Source organism: Pararge aegeria, chromosome 17, assembly GCF_905163445.1.
Source record: "Pararge aegeria chromosome 17, ilParAegt1.1, whole genome shotgun sequence".
NCBI lineage: Eukaryota > Metazoa > Arthropoda > Insecta > Lepidoptera > Nymphalidae > Pararge > Pararge aegeria.
This window is the reverse complement of record NC_053196.1, coordinates 9,227,664-9,244,054: the sequence shown is the minus strand read 5'-3', so window position 1 is coordinate 9,244,054 and position 16,391 is coordinate 9,227,664. Positions and strand designations below refer to the sequence as shown.

The 16,391-nt window shown below is 34.6% G+C and overlaps 1 protein-coding gene across 1 annotated transcript; it reads right to left on the bottom strand.

Annotated features, from left to right (window-relative positions):
- Positions 1 to 7,702: 7,702 nt before the first annotated feature.
- LOC120631258 (pickpocket protein 28-like) lies at positions 7,703 to 15,232 on the bottom strand. Its single transcript, XM_039900743.1, has 13 exons — positions 15,216 to 15,232; positions 14,888 to 15,070; positions 14,449 to 14,578; positions 13,365 to 13,483; positions 12,770 to 12,875; positions 11,859 to 12,010; positions 11,537 to 11,654; positions 10,988 to 11,080; positions 10,722 to 10,861; positions 9,446 to 9,576; positions 8,628 to 8,838; positions 7,955 to 8,128; positions 7,703 to 7,772 (listed from the first exon to the last, which is right to left on the bottom strand). The coding sequence occupies exons 1-13, from the start codon at positions 15,230 to 15,232 to the stop codon at positions 7,703 to 7,705; spliced, it is 1,644 nt and encodes a 547-aa protein (XP_039756677.1).
- Positions 15,233 to 16,391: the final 1,159 nt, after the last annotated feature.

The following is a 16,391-nucleotide window of genomic DNA, read 5'->3' as shown; positions in this document are numbered from 1 at the left end:
CACATCAATACTTTGCAGATGTGTGTTCCGCATTCACTGTATTTAAATTATATACCGCATTCTGATCTGGGTTTAAATATTTAAATGCTCATTATAATTACTGCAATCACGTTTAATTTTCAATACACTTTTTTCGCGAATGAAATCAATTTTGACTAAGGGGTGAGTGTGCTCAGGAACTTCACAATCTTGTTCCTCCTTTCCCGTTATGCCACAGAACAGCGAGACACCGTGAGCGGTGGCATCCTTATGTGGTTGATATTACATCAACACGCACGAAACGTTTTTTATTCACGTTTCTGATACGTACCGCTAAGATGTGGAACACCCTCCCGGCAACTGTGTTTCCTGCCACGTATATTTTGAGTACCTTCTAGAGTAAATAGGCTTTTTCTAGGCAAGCGTGCTCCAACCTACCTCATCATTGCTTTCTAACGGGCGTGATTGTCGTCAAGCGTAAGCCTATCGTTAATAATTAATAAAAAAAAGAAATCAAAAAATACTGCTATGCTGAGCAGCATAAGTCAAGTCTTCTCTTCGTCAATACCTGAACGCTTTTAATCAATGAGTCCCTTCGGTCTTTGCGTACGTGTACCTTATAACAAACCGATCCGAACCACAAATTTAACGTCTTTCATCGAGCTACGTTAAGAGTTTCCCTGAAGGATAAAATTAAACGAAAAGATCAAAAAGAAAACCGGTTGAATTGGCGAAGGAAAGGTTATATTTGCCGTAGTGGAGACCGCGAACATGCCAGCGTAGTGGGTGCCACTCTTCAAGCCGAGGACCGGATCTGGTAGTACTTTCTTGGAAAGGCCTATGTTCAGCAGTGAACGTCTGTGGGCTGGAATCATCATCCACATCATATAGAGTGTTAAATGACGTGCTGGATATAAGTATTTTGTGGAGACTTCCAAACTCGTACTCCATATATAAAGGCATGGTGTGACGTCTAAATAGTTCCGCCGTGTTCTCAGCATAGTAACACTTCAGCGTTCTTTATATGTTTAACCGCTTTAACGCTATCCTATCTATGGTAGGGGGCTAGAGTTTATTCTTTATACCACTTCAAGTTAGCCTTATTTTATACACAACACTCTAGCTTGAATCCGTTAGGATTTAAGGGCTAACAAGGCCAAGGGTTAGGTGAGATATAACCTTTTAGTAAGTGATGATGTAGTCTAAAACGGTAACAATAAGAGGCTACCCTGTAAGAGGCTATGGCAGTTATATTAGACCCCTGTTCTATTTCTACGCGACATTGTACCAGACAGCTAAATCTCCATGGCGTAGAGTGGTAACAAGCTACAGCCAAAGTGGCCACACCTAACCAGAGAAAATTAGGAAATTATAAATTTCCAATTTGCCCGTGCCGGAGATCGAACTCGGATCTTCCTACTCACCGCTAAGGCCAGATATTGCCGCGTGTGTTATGATCACGATCACTGTCCTTAGTCGCTTAGATTTACCTTATGTTTAGTGGTTTTTAGTCAAAAATACCAACCGCTACCGCATAACATCTACGTACATCATCTTAATTGAAATCCCTGAATACAATTATAACTCTAAATTATTTATTCCCGTCGTCATCTCAATTGTCGCCATCACGCCTGTAATCTACATATTCATCCCTTTTGAAACGATGCGTGGATAAGGCTTAGCTGTAATTAAATTAAGACTTGCAATTACTCGAGAGCTGAGGGTATTCTACTCTTGTAAATTTTAATAAATAGCATCCAACAGAAACCGATAGAAATTTGGTTTAAGGCTCAGTCCTCACCACGATCTACAGAATTGAAGGAACTGTACGCGCTCCCTTCGAAAATATGATTTCAATATTTTTTCAAAGCTTTAACTTAAACAACATTCAAAACTTAAAGCGACGTTAAATATGCGACGTATAAACATATTTTTTTGTTAATAGGTTTTTTGAGTATTATTATCATTTCATGATATAACTTAGAACTTTGGTATGATATAAAAACGAATGAAAATATCAGTACGTATACCTTTTTATCTTTTATAAAGAAAAACGTAGATAGTGCCTTTTTCAGTTAGTAAGTACCTTCTACATAATTACTGTTAAGTATGTAAGCATATCTTGTAGGGTAAAATTAATGGGTTGTGATAATTAATTTGAGGCTATTGGTGAATCTTAATACCATGTTAATTTCTGGTTACATAATTCACTATTTAAGCTGTGTTCTACTAAATATGAATTCATCTGGGAATCAATAATTTACTTTAATGACATAACATAATGTATTATGTCGAAATCATTGTTTTTTTATCCAAAAATGTTAAGTCTATTAGATATTTTAGATTGACAGCACTTTGGATTATAAAGATAAGCTTTAAAACCCAGGAAAAGAATAAAAAAATCGTTAAAGTCCATTTTAATGTCAATAAGAATACAGCTATTAAATTACAACAAAACTAGTTCAGTGTTACCACATACCAATAAATTGTAACCAGATGGGAATTGGGAAAGTAGCATCTCAGGTATAGTGGAAAATTACAACCGATGCTTAATTTACTGTATGGTTAGGTACAGCAAATAGAAGATGTGTCTACGAAATTGCGTTCGATTAATTTCTAGATTTAAGTGGAAAATCAATGACATCTGTTACTTTAAAAATGTAGTGTCGGTATGACTTATTAGTTATATATTTATATATATATATATAAATACTTTTTACTAATATATATTCGATACTTAATTTATTGTATACTTGTACAGCAAATAGAAGATGTGTCTACGAAATTGCGTCCGATTAATTTCTAGATTTAAGCGGAAAATCAATGACATCTGTTACTTTAAAAAATGTAACAGATGTCGGTATGACCAATCACGATCAGCGTTTTTAATAAACGTTAATATTTTAGGCCTTAAATTCTATTTTCATAATAGGTAATTAAATTGTTTGCAGCATGATTACATTTGAATGAGATGAATTAGCGGAAACATTTAAACTGCATTTGATGAAACCATTTGGAAACTTATATCATTTAAATATATGGCGCTGAAAGCTGAAGCTTAAAGTTATATTAAAATTGACAATCAAAATATGCTGTCAATAATGACAAAAAAACTTGAAGATTTGCTTCATTCGTTCATTATACATAACACCGGCATTCATTCATTTAACAGCCGATTGGCGCAGTGGGCAGCGACACTGTTTTCGGACTCCAAGGTCGCGCATTCAATTCCCACCACTGGAAAATGTTTCTGCGATGAACATTAATGTTTTTCAGTGTCTGGGTGTTTATCTGTATTTTATAAGTATTTAAGTATATTATTCATAAAATTATTCATAGTCGTCTTAGTACCCATAACACAAGTTACGCTTACTTTGGAGCTAGATGGCGATGTGTGTAATGTCGTCGTATAATGTTTTTTTTATTTATTCATACAGAAGGATTTAGGAACAGCCCGCGTAATATATCGCCAACTAAAAATCTGAAACTAAATATATTCTACAACATTTTTAAGTCAGTACAATGTAAAACGCAATAAGATGTTATTGTTTTTCTGCTCATCATCTTTACAAAAAATTGGTTTTCCCGTTGAAGGAACGTTTGATTGTTAGTGATGAGTTCTTGTACTTCACTGTCAGCTCTTGACTAGCATAAATTGCTTGGCAACTATTTTAAAATAATCGAATGGCAACTCGTGAAATATATAATTATTGTGTGGTTCTAGAACTATTGTGTTGATCCGGTTCTTTATCATTAGTTTCGCTTGGCCGCATAGTGCTTCACGAAAGAAAATGCGCAAGTAAATATACAAAATAATCCAATTGCTTAAGGTTTGCATAAAATATTTACAGAGTACCCCCGATTGCTCGGAGCTCCCACGAATAAATACTATTTTAATTACAAAGGGACCACATTAAGATGTATACAGTTACAAACCAAAAATGTTTTTTTTTTTCAAATAGATTAAGAAATAACAGTCCGAGCATAAAATGCCCGTTATTTATTAATAGTGGCTATAATTTTATTCTTTTTTAGAAAATTACCTTGAAACTTAATAATAATGAACATACGGTAACGAATCGTAGGTAGCAATAAATTAATCGCAAATTTATTATATAAATTTAATAATGAATTTGCGATTAATTCACGCTCGTTGCATTCAATAAAATGTTTCAGTAAGTATCTATTACGATTAGTTAAATATTCTAAAAACTCTAGTTTTCTAAAAATAAAGTGTAGGTACACGAAATAGTAAGTAAAATATAAAACTTCAATGATTGACTCGATGTTCTCTTTAATGATATATTACATTTATCTTGGTGACTTTGTAATCAATAAGATACATCCCTGCATTTAATTATACTCTCTACGTCTAATTAATTAGTATAGCGCGGCTTGCTCGTTCGTGCTTGTGTTTTCCGCTATTATAGTGTTCATTACGCGCCTTAAAACAACCTTCTAAAGATGAATGAATACACTTTTATTGTATACCAAAAAAAAAAGTAGTTACAGAGATATAAATACATATCAAGAGAGTACAATTTGGTGGCCTTATCGCTACATAGCGATTTCTTCCAGGCAACCAATGGCGTAAAAGGAAAATACATAGAAGTAGGTGGTGCAATAAATAATATTTAAAATTATATAAATATATAAATAAAATATATATATTATATATATATCTATATAAATATAACATAAATACCTATATAAATAGATAACAAATAAAATCCTCAATTTATATGAAATACATAAATAATTAAAATTACACACTTAAAATGATCCGCTTCAGCGATGTTCGGCTGATAGAGGCAAATAAAGATAATGCTGTTCTTGTACTGTTCTCATATAAGTAAATGGATCTCATCTATTAAGGAAACATAGAATCCATATTAACATTGTAAAATCGAGGATGTGTATGGTTGGTAGATCGATGAATGTACACCCACTGACGAAATTTGGCACAGAGATAGCTTGCACCCTTGAGACGGTCAGGGAACATAACGGATAACGGGCAGCAGCGTCCTCTGTGCTACTACTACCACCTACAGCCTATTGCGATCACTCGCTTGCCCAGCGAAGCCTTAAGTCTAGCAGTGGACTCCTATAGGCTTCTTGAGTTATCTGTGTTTGACTCAACCGCTGGATCGCAGAAATTGGAGGAAAAATTAAAAGATTCCTCTATCTACGGATCTACAATAACAACTGTTGAACCATTTTTTGTATCGTTCTTGCGGCCGAAGAGTGTGTAAGTCGGCAGTTACCATGTGAGTGGTACTTCGCAGATGAAGTATACCTAGTAATACATTTTCAGCCACTATATATTTGCTCGAAAACACAACTAGTGTTTCATAAAAGTTTAGAACACCTGACAAGGTTCCTAGTTGATAGACACACCTTATCAAAACTAGGACTGTGTGGTAAAAATGGTTGCCAAGAAATATGCATAGAATGGAACAAAAATGTTCAATGCTTAGTTATTTGTTGAAGATTTGGCCATTTTCCAAGCATCAAGTTGCCAGATTTAAGCGTTCAAGCGTACCTAATATCTAAGCACGTCAATTCTTTTCATAGAACTGACAAAACTTTAATCGTTCTGTTGCTATTTAAAACAGAAACGTCAAATACGAAACATGTGAATTAATATTTATCTATGTATACTAAAATTATCAAATGAGTAAGTAAACCTGTTTGTTCATAAGTGATCTACGAGTATGTTTGTTGATGCACATATCTTAATTAGTTTCAATGAATAATTTTAACAATTATACATTATTAAACAAAACATTCATTTTCTTCGAAAAGGCACCTGTAAGGCTAGCATGCGCGCCACGAGAGACGTCTATTTCTATAAAAAAAATACAAGTTACGGATAGAGAAATTATCTCGTGGTGCACGCTAGTCCTACTGAAAGTCATTTTACGGGATTTAAAAAACCTGTGTTCACTAAAGGGTTTAATAGCTAACCGACTTGACTCAATTTGCATAGAGATAACTTCCTGAAATCGTCCTAAATAATGGCTAGATATTTTTTATCGACCTGTATACGTATAACTAATAAACTAACTGTGTTCTTATAAATAAGAGCGCCCTTGTTTGATCGCCGGCAAAGCCAATTTGGAAATCTATAATTTCAGAACTTTCTCTGGTCTGGTCTGGTGGTAGGCGTCAGCGTTCCGGTACGATGTCACGTAGAAACCGATTAGTGTTATGGGTTTAATATAACTGCCAGGTTAGCCGCTCACAGGTTAGCCTGCGGTAGCGTGCATAGAGGGTATGCACAGGGTACGCAGATGATGTAAAATGAAGAAAATCTCCAGTACGACTTATAAAAAACTTAAGGATAGGAATTTTAAGAGTTATATACACGCCACTTTTAGCTCGCTACGAGGTTAAAAGAAAAGACATAATAATTATGTCGTGGCGCACATCGTAGCCCTAGCGGAGACGGGGGTTACTTAAAGACCAGGACAAATTCCCGCAGCATTTTTAAAACCGTTACAACCGTATAGTTACGAGCAATTTACTTTAAACGCAAAGTAAATTACTTGCAACAATTTTTTTTGTACACATAAATATAAAAAGATTTTAAACAAAATGTTCAGGTAAATGTTACAGCCCGGAGAATGGAGGTCTCTGACGTCTTTGAAACGTGTCTCCGCATTAACCCAGCGCCACTTTTGAAACCTAAACTTTCCTGAGGCATTTCTTGCCCCACATTGCTTGTACCGCTTCTCGCTTTTATGCAGTAAAACTGTTTTGAGGTAGGGATAATCCAGCCATGTTCCCATTCAGATAATATATAGAGACTGATTTTATTAATGCGAAAGTGTATCTGCTTGTTCTTCATTTGCAAGCCGCAGAACCGATCTTGATGAAGTTTGGTACAAGATTAATTCATTATAGACATAGATATGTGTTGTTAATTGTTTTATTTCAAAATATAATAGTAGAAATCTATTATTTTTAAAAGAATCAAAAACACATTTCTTTAACCTATAACGGTATAGGGCTACAGTAAATGTTGTTCTCTTTATAGGTTTACTTTTATTTCGGGTACGGTTATATTTCAAGATACACATGGGCGAAGACACTGGCACCGTTTGTGTTAAATAAAACAAACGATATGTGTCTTAATGACACTATTACTGTTATGTTTATTAACCATATAATATTTATCACTGCGACAATATTATTAACAGAATGCTATCGTTAAATTCCTGCATAAAAATAATCTGATAATAATTAATAATACAGCAACGGTGCCTCTTTGGTTGAATGAGTACAAATCCTAAACAAAACTGACAGGGCTCAAGAAAGCCATTTCACTGATCCATGTTGTAAAGTTTGTAAACTAGTTTAGGACTATAAGTAAGGTCGCAAGGTTATTAAGTGTAAAATTCAGGGACTCGCTATTCTTTAATCGAATCTCTGCCCAACTTCTTATTCTTTAACCTAGCCTCTACCTGCCACACGCAAGAAAGAAACTGGAAATAAATTTCTCTTTATCGTATCAACTCTTCAATAGATTTAACCCAACGTTTGCCTATGTCTTGATTTTAATAGACACCGAACTTTGCACTGTAACTGTGCAAATCGTTACGATGCTTTGCAGTATAACAATACGAGACATATTATATGGTTTTATCAATCAAATCAAATCAAGCATAATAATTGGAAAATACTACTTTATTTATTAATCCTTCCTTCCTTCCTTCCTTTTTCAATTCTTCAGATGAAGATTTTCTTTATTGGATTGTTCACACTTATCAGATTTATGACGTCGGTAGACACTATGAAAAAAATGTGAATGTTAATTAGATAATATTGAATATAGGTTGTTATATATATTTGGCGAAACGATCCAATTTTATATTATCCGAGACGCGACATAGCAAATATAATTTTTATTCTAAAGCAAGTTTTCATTAATTTCCATTTTTAAACGTGAACCATGTGTAGGTATTTGAATTACCTCAGAAAACAAAGGTACACAATTTCTACGATGTTTATCACAGAAAAACCCATGAAGAGTCCAAGCAATCCACCGCAACTTGCAAGAATATCAGACGTGCCATACAGTTCACATCGTTTGAATATATCGAACAGGGGTCTTTTGAAAAATATTATGACGTTAGAAACTTTAGACCTGAAACAATTAAAAGTAAGTTACAAAATGAAATGGAGAATTCAGTGAGTTTGCAGCTATACTGAGCCAGCTCCTTTGTCACACATTTTTTTTTTAATTTTTATACTTTAACAATTATTTTATTTCACAAATGTGTGACAGTAAATACGATTTTTCTTTCTTTCTTTCTTTCTATAAATGTGGTAGATCCCAACTAGATGGATACACAACATTAAAAGACCATATTGCGGTTCACAAGGGACACAAGACTGCAGAATTTAGAAATCCAAACCAAATATCTAGGCCCAGACCCGAAGCAATGGACGTCAATCGGTTGATATGAACATAAAGACTAATATAGCTGTTCTAAATTTAATTCTTCAACTAAATAAAACATTTTCTTTAGTCGTTACTATATTGACCAAGATAATCCACTTTAAAACACAACCAAACCTGTACAGAATTAAAGGTTCCACGATATTGATTCTATTTTACTTAGATAAAAATGAAGATAGCATACGTTTTTATATCGCCACTATGTGAGTTATTCCCAGTAACAACTTTATATTCGTGCCTCTCATTCTCATGCAGTTCAGTTTGTGTAACTTCGGTTTCGTAAGTGATAGAAGTGCAAGCCGGTAGACAGTTGCATTCTTCTGCTATTCGAATGGCTTCTTCAGTAGTAACGTCACCCCTTCCTTCATCTTCAATGTCCATTGTAGATAGTTCCACTTAGAAAAAAATATTATTAAACATATTTACGACTTACAAATGAACAATGAGCTTTATATCAATGAGTACACCATATTTTTTTGTATATGTATATCAACATATACACATTATACAGCTTATATATATTGCCATATACACTGCAGTATAGATTTTATACAAACATTTTGAAGCCTTCACCAACTTTTTGCTAAATATATCTAATAGATAATAATTAAAAAAAAATTCAGCTTCCACGCATAAGTAAACTAAAGAAAACTAATTACTTTAAAACTAATAATAATCGATATTACAAACTTAATGCCTTATCTGAAGGTTCTTCAGTTGAGAAGGCGACTACCTCAGCATGATGCTGCAGTATTTGACTACTGCGCCGCTGATTTTCAGCTATAGCCTTGATTGGCTATAAATATGACAAATAATATTTGTCTATCTTCCAGAAAAGTAATGCCAAAGGTTCATCGTAAATGATACTCACTTTCTGCTTTGCCCAAGCATTCAATGCTTCCAACGTTACATATTTTCATATTGGGACCATCTGAAGCAAAAAGTGTGTAAAAAAGTTGCTGGAATACAAGAAAATCTTTCAAAAGAATACAATGTACTTACGTGGCATGGCAAAGTGTACACATCTACATCTTGCATAGGTAAAGTTTGTTAAGCATTCATATTCACAATTAGATTGCGTGTACAGTTTAAAATATTTGAGGCTACGCTCATCTGCGAAATAGCATCGCCGTCTGTAGAAAATATTAAATTATTTCAACGTTAAACTTTGCCCGAACCTATTCAAAAAAAAAAGAAAATACAAAAATAAAAACAGAAACAAAAACATAATTGTAAAAATTCAATTAACTTCACAATAGTTTTACCTATCAGTAATTATACTATCTTCTCAAAAAATCAAAAAATAGTTAAGCCAAAAACATTTCTCACAGTACTGTAGGCAATGGTTAAAGCGGTGTTCCGGATCCGCGAATATGTCACAGTGAGGTGACTCCGTCAGCAGTGCATTTAGCGCCGAAAGACTGCGAGAAATGGGAGATCTAACGCGGGACATTGAGCGCCAAGACGGTACGGCGAAACATTTGCGTTGGCGACGCAGACGTAATTGACAGTAATTACTAGGAGCAGATAAGCGACACAACTTGCTATGAAGCTCTGGACAGTCTATCCTCCCAGTAAGAATCTTACAAAGAGTAACGAGCTGGTCATAAGCTCGTCTTGTTTCCAGTGAGTTTAAGCCCAATGGCCAGAAATCTTGTAGGATATAGATAAGGATAATATCCTTGGAGGCGCTTGCACATGATGGGGCGAAGCCGTAGTCAACCATGCTGGTCAAGTGCGGATTGGTAGACTTCGCACGCCTTTGACCGACGTTACGCTCTTAAGTTCTTGAGGTCTCTTCACAATGTTTTCCTTCGTCGGTAAAGCTTAAAGTAAAAATGCACATAGCTCCGAAAGTTTGTCTGCCGGGTATCAAACTTTGTCCTGCCGCATCAGTCATTTATTAGGCTTTTACTCTAATAAGTGCATATAATGGCAAAGTATGGCATTTTAAGTAAATAACATCATTTTAGTTATTGTAGAGCCTACGTTTTATTGTTGTTTAGGCTACGTCAGTCAAGTAGCTATGGGCCAGACCTTACCCAGGTTTCCTGCAGCGTGATGTAGTCTGGAGCTATTTTTAACTAGTTTCCCTCAAAAAGAAGGAGGTTCTCAACTCGAATGTTTATTTCTCAAAGTATAGTCAGGCATAACTTGGTCAACTGTAGACGGAGTTTATTCCGAAATAGGCCCATTTTAATTTCAACCAGATCCATACAAACCGTAATAACAGAGGATGGAGAACACGGAAAACAGCTAGTTAATAATAATTTCATACCCTATAGGAGTAAATACTTCTAGTCCATCGGATGTAAATTCCAATGATGCTGTAAATGACAGAGTTACGTCTTCAAACGTTGGAACTCTGATGTACTGCTGAGAAGGTCGCGGTAGATCAGACGGATTGTGAAGTAGTATCTGTAAATTTTACATAATTGATAGGTTTTAAAAAAGTACCTAATAAGAACCTGAAAGCTAACGATCGATTTAAAAATAAAATTATACACTTCTCAAACTAATTATTAATTTACGTTCATATTTTACCTTAAAACCTGAAAGCCTTCTCTTGCAAGTCAAGTCCAAACCTTTTTCCATCTCAGTCAACTTTAAGCCCAAACCGGCTTTCACTCCAGCGCCCTGCAAAATAAAAGGTATTTTTTTTAAATTGGGTTTTAATTATTAATCAGGATAAGTCAAAATAAATATTTTAACGAATTAGACTTAGTAGATGATCCAGTACAAAAGAAAGCTAGTGTTAAAAACAAGCTGATAATGTTGTCATTTGAAGGCCAAAAAAACTACACCCTCTTAAACTGCCACCCATGTGAACAGTTTAAGAGTAGCTTACTATAGCATTAAATAAGACAAAATTAGACTGCGCTGAGAAGCCGAACCCACTTTTTTAAAAAGCAGCTTCTTTAGAAGAAGAGACCGTAATAAACTCATTAATTGCTCATCTCGAAACTCAACAGTGTAATTTAAAAGCATTTATCATTATTTTCAACTTTTGGGTGAGTGAAAGCGGATAGCTCCAAGCAACTTTATCAATTTGTATTGTAAAAGCTATAAATATTTCTTGAACTTCACACTTACAGAACCTCTTACAGGGTAAGTTTTTCTCGGAGCGTCGAAAGGATACCCGTTTTCCATTGTCCAACCTTGATTTCGGGTTCTGTTCAGTTTCTTCATGTATTCATAATCTGTGTGCATACTGGAACATTTTTTTAAAAATTATAATATACATTTCACTTGAAGTTCAGTTATTTTAATGAATCCTAATTTCTAAGAAAGTTAAATGCAGAAACTATCTCAAAGATGACTTAAAATAAGAACAGACCGCCTAGGAAAATAGCTATGCCTATGAAAATGAAATCAATGGGGGTAGGACGCCGAAACATGTTTTTTAAATACATACTTCTCAAGTTGAAATAGATCTTCAGGCCCAATTGTATTGAACGTGAAGCACATTCCTTCTTCTGTTAGAATGGGTGTAAAAAGGGAATTACAAGTTCTTTGTTTTCCCTTCCAAGTACACAGAGACATAACTTTCAATAACTTTGTTGAAGCCTGAAAGAGATACATGTATCATATCAATAAATTTCTATTCTCAGAACTCAGAGTTACCGTTCCAGTCATCATCATCATCATCTAAACCGAGGGAAGTCCACTGCTTGCCACTTTTCTTTTGTACGGAGTTTCGAAATACACGGCCTTATAACGGCTTGTAAAGAAATGACGATATCCATTAAAGAATCATAACTACAGAGTTCAGAGTTCAGCGAGTCAATTTGAAGTAAAGCAATGGGCGCGCACAGCTTTGAGGAACCAATTGACATTTTTATTTGAAGGTGCTGGATCTTTCCAGCACCTGCAGATAAAACAAATAAGATCAGATAAAACCGGAAAAAGTAGCGTTGGAAGACCACCCCACAAGGTGGGTCCACGACAGCAAAATAATTGCAAGGGGACGCTTGGGCACGAGTCTGAGTCCAGCAGAGGTCTATTATATAAAAATACTTACCTAAGTCTATGAACTTTCAAAAAAAACCTGTCAATCTGTTTACAAAGGCTATCATACTTTGTTATGAATTTCTAAAGAAAAGTAAGATTCGAGTTCGGAGTATTTTGACTATTCTTTAAAAAAAATGTTGTCGTATAAAATCCCTTCCTACAAATCTATGCATATTTCTATAAAAAGCCAGTACAATATGAAAGGAAAAATCTAAAATTCACCAAATTTAATTGCTTTGTAAACTCATTAAACAAAACGGACGGCTGGAGCCTCTTTTAAAACAAACTGACTTTATTATACGCTGTCGTATTTACCTTTAATATATTTCCAACCGTCTCGTTACCGACAGAAACATTTCTCCCGTTTCTTGGAATACGATCGTAATCACAAATTAAAGACACATCCTCGTACATATTCTGCCTGTAATAACACAATGTTACAATTATGCACACAATATGCTATATAAATATTAATCGGCGACGCTGGTCAATCTCCTTCCAACTACGCGGGAAGTATGTACAAGTGTGTTGTTGCAACACAAGTGCACTCACTCTCATAGTCGATGCCGATGGGACGGAAAATCCGACACGACTGTAACGAGATCAGTTGCAGGACCAACAACTTAACGTGCCCTCCGAGCCACAGCAGTTAATCAATGCCAACTTTTAAACTCTGTGCAGGTTCTAAGAATTTCTTGATACCACAACCAAATTTTATTCATTGGCCCAACTCGGGGATCGACTCCACTACCAAATTGAATAATATAACTTATAATATTTTGTTCAATTTGCTAAAACCCGTAAACAAGTTAAAGAATTCATCATGACTTTTTTTTTCTATTTTCCCCATACTGTATTACGTGGGATTTCATTCACTCAAATAATTCAGAAAGATAAGTAAAATACTTACACTTGGTCTGATAAGTCAACATTAGTTTTGTTGTTGCTAAGTTCAATATAATGTTGAAAATTAAACACTTCGGACATTATCTTTCTTTCTGGGCAGACGGTTACCGCCGGAAAAGGGATCTAAAAAAAAAATATAAATTATAGAATTAGTATAGATTAGTAGCATTACTCGTAGATTGTAAATAAACTTGGATCTCAATTGGCACATGTAATACGGATAAAAATGTTTCCCGTGAAATATAATAAGAATTATTATGTTAATAGGTGTATCCACCTAATTAAAAAGGGATGGCAATGTCTGTACAAATCTACGTGAGCATAATAATAAAATAATTAAAAACCTAACAGTGCTTCTGGAAAATATTGTAAACTAGCATTTCTCATAATTAAATCTCGAAAAGTTTAACATTAAATACGTTTTAGAGAAACTTAGACTTTCTTAAAATTTTTACGGCAATAATAATTAAATTGGCTGAGTATTGCATAAGAAAACAGGGAGATACAAAACGTCGATCTCGTCAAATATTTATAGGTAAAATAGGTTTGAGCTGAATATGTCCCTATCGCACTCTACGGGGAGAACTCTACTCTATAGTTACTCTACTCTACTATTACTATTACTCTACTCTGTACTCAATAGTTACTCTACTCTATACTCTATACTTACCGTAGGTACGCTACTCTATTGTTTCATCAAATACCTAGTCATCAAATTTGTCCTAGCTATACCATCGTCTTGAGATTCAAACTTAGCTATTAATTACTTATTTTATAGTAATTTTTTTTTTTTACTAATAATCGTTTTATCTAATAATGTTGATTTTCGAAAGTTCCGAGACACTAAACTATTTTCGATTAGTTACTGTAAGATTACTTGCCTATAGTTGATTTAATTTTCTTTTAACGACGCTAATTAGGTATACGATATAGATACACTAGATACTTAAAATAATTAATTAATTCAGATTAACTAAAATGTTTGTGTACAATGTAAAATATCTGAAGTAGAAGAAATACATAGGCTGAAATAATGGTAATCGATGAGTGATGAAGAAAATAACTAGTACATGATTATATTTGGGTACCTCTCGGATTGGTTCATCATTTTCAGTTAACATAACTATGGCAGGACTTTTAATCCATTTTGAATAGGATCTCCAAATAAGTATTCCGCAATAAATAAAACAAGATGTAAACATGAGCAGCCAGATAATCCTGAAAATAGACAGATATAAACAAAAACATTGTAAACATTAGTTATTGTAGGAAAAGTTATGTTAAATCAATATATTAGATAATAATTGAAAATTGATTTGCGTGAAATGCGTCAATTTGCTTGCATTTGTACCACATAATGTAAAACTCTGAAACAAAAGAATCAAATTATCAAATCAGCTGCTTTTAGAAGTAGTAGTGCGTTTTTAAACACGGCTCGTCCGGGAAAGTACTACCACCATGCTGATTTCTGCCGCTAAGCATGCACCACCATGCTGAAATTTATTTTTATTGTTAAAAAGCACTTACTTTTCGATAACAGTAGTTTCTCTTTCTTTAGCTTCTCTCAAGCTATATTTACAGTTGTTATAGACCTTTAAAAAATGTTCCTTGGTTGAATTTATATTTGCCTTTCTTTCTGTCTCCGAGACAGTTGGCTGATCCTCATGTTGCTCTACATCCACCACTTCAATATTTAAACCGCTTTGTGTTCTGAAAGTTTATGTAAACTTTATTTAAAAGCGCTGCCGCGCAATATTTGGTCGGGATTTGATAAAACCGCGCTGAAAATGCCGCGTACAACTTCTGAAATATACAAAGCTCGGCTAACAGCAGTTGTCGTAGTAAAACTACTTACCTAAGTCGTTCCCCCATATTCATAATAACGTAGTTCCTATGAAAATTCAACGGCAACTGTTAAAAATGTTAGCAGAGAACATGCATGTTTGCCCCCATGGGACAAAAGGCGCACCTCATTCAATTACAAAATAGCTGTGTATTATTTTTTTGCATTTTTATTTTAGCCTGTTAATTTGATTGAAGCTACGTGTTGAGTCACATAAAATCTTAGTATTTTTACGACCAGAAACCAAAGAAGTTAATAAGCATTTGTTGTATTTGACAGAGACACGTTAACAACGCCCGATGTTACGCCACGAAATGACACGCCAGCCAAGCGATCTCAATTAACATCACGCGAAAATAATTATATTTGTGGACGTGCTGTGCTGTCCACAATTATAGTCCTTAACAAAAAAATCATCCATTGCTGAACATAGGTCTTTTGTAGGTTCCCTGCGATTCGTTTGGATTCGTCCACTACCCGAAGTTGAGTGTCAACTAATGTTGCATTAACCAATACGGGATCGCTATTTACGCTGAGCATTATGGAGAACTCTCAGGTTTATAGGTTTCCTCACGATGTTTTCCTTCCTTGAAAATAAATAATTCCCGAAAGTGAAGTCAAAGTTCTAACCGCTGAGCTATCACCGCTTCCAAAGCGTCCTCCAGTTCGAGGGAAGCTAGTTGCCTGGTTTAAGTTGGCAGCCTCAATCACATGAGACTCGTAAGAGTTTACTCCATACTCAGTCCTCACGAACTGATAAATAAAAGCGTATAAATCCAAATGTCAAGCCAAGTAAAGCCAGTGAGCAAACTTTTACATATATTAATTAAAATAATTGCCAATTTCATTTCAGATACAGGTGTGGCCTGTAAACACTGTAATCGCGTGCGGTGCGAAATTTATATCAATTTTAAATTATTAATAATTAATTACCTTTAAGGCTGGGCTCTTATACGCTATTACATTTTCAACTTTAATCAAATTTATGGCGAGTAAATGGCCCGTTGGATTACCAGACACCGCTTCGTATACCGTCACTAACGTATGTTAGAACAAGCAGGTAAAAACTAAAAAAAGTAACGACTTTCGAACACTGTACGAATTTTTTGAAATTCGAATTGAGATGTATTCTTGTTCTATTATAAATATGTATAGTTCGTAAGTTTCAGTCTCTTGTTACAAACCTCG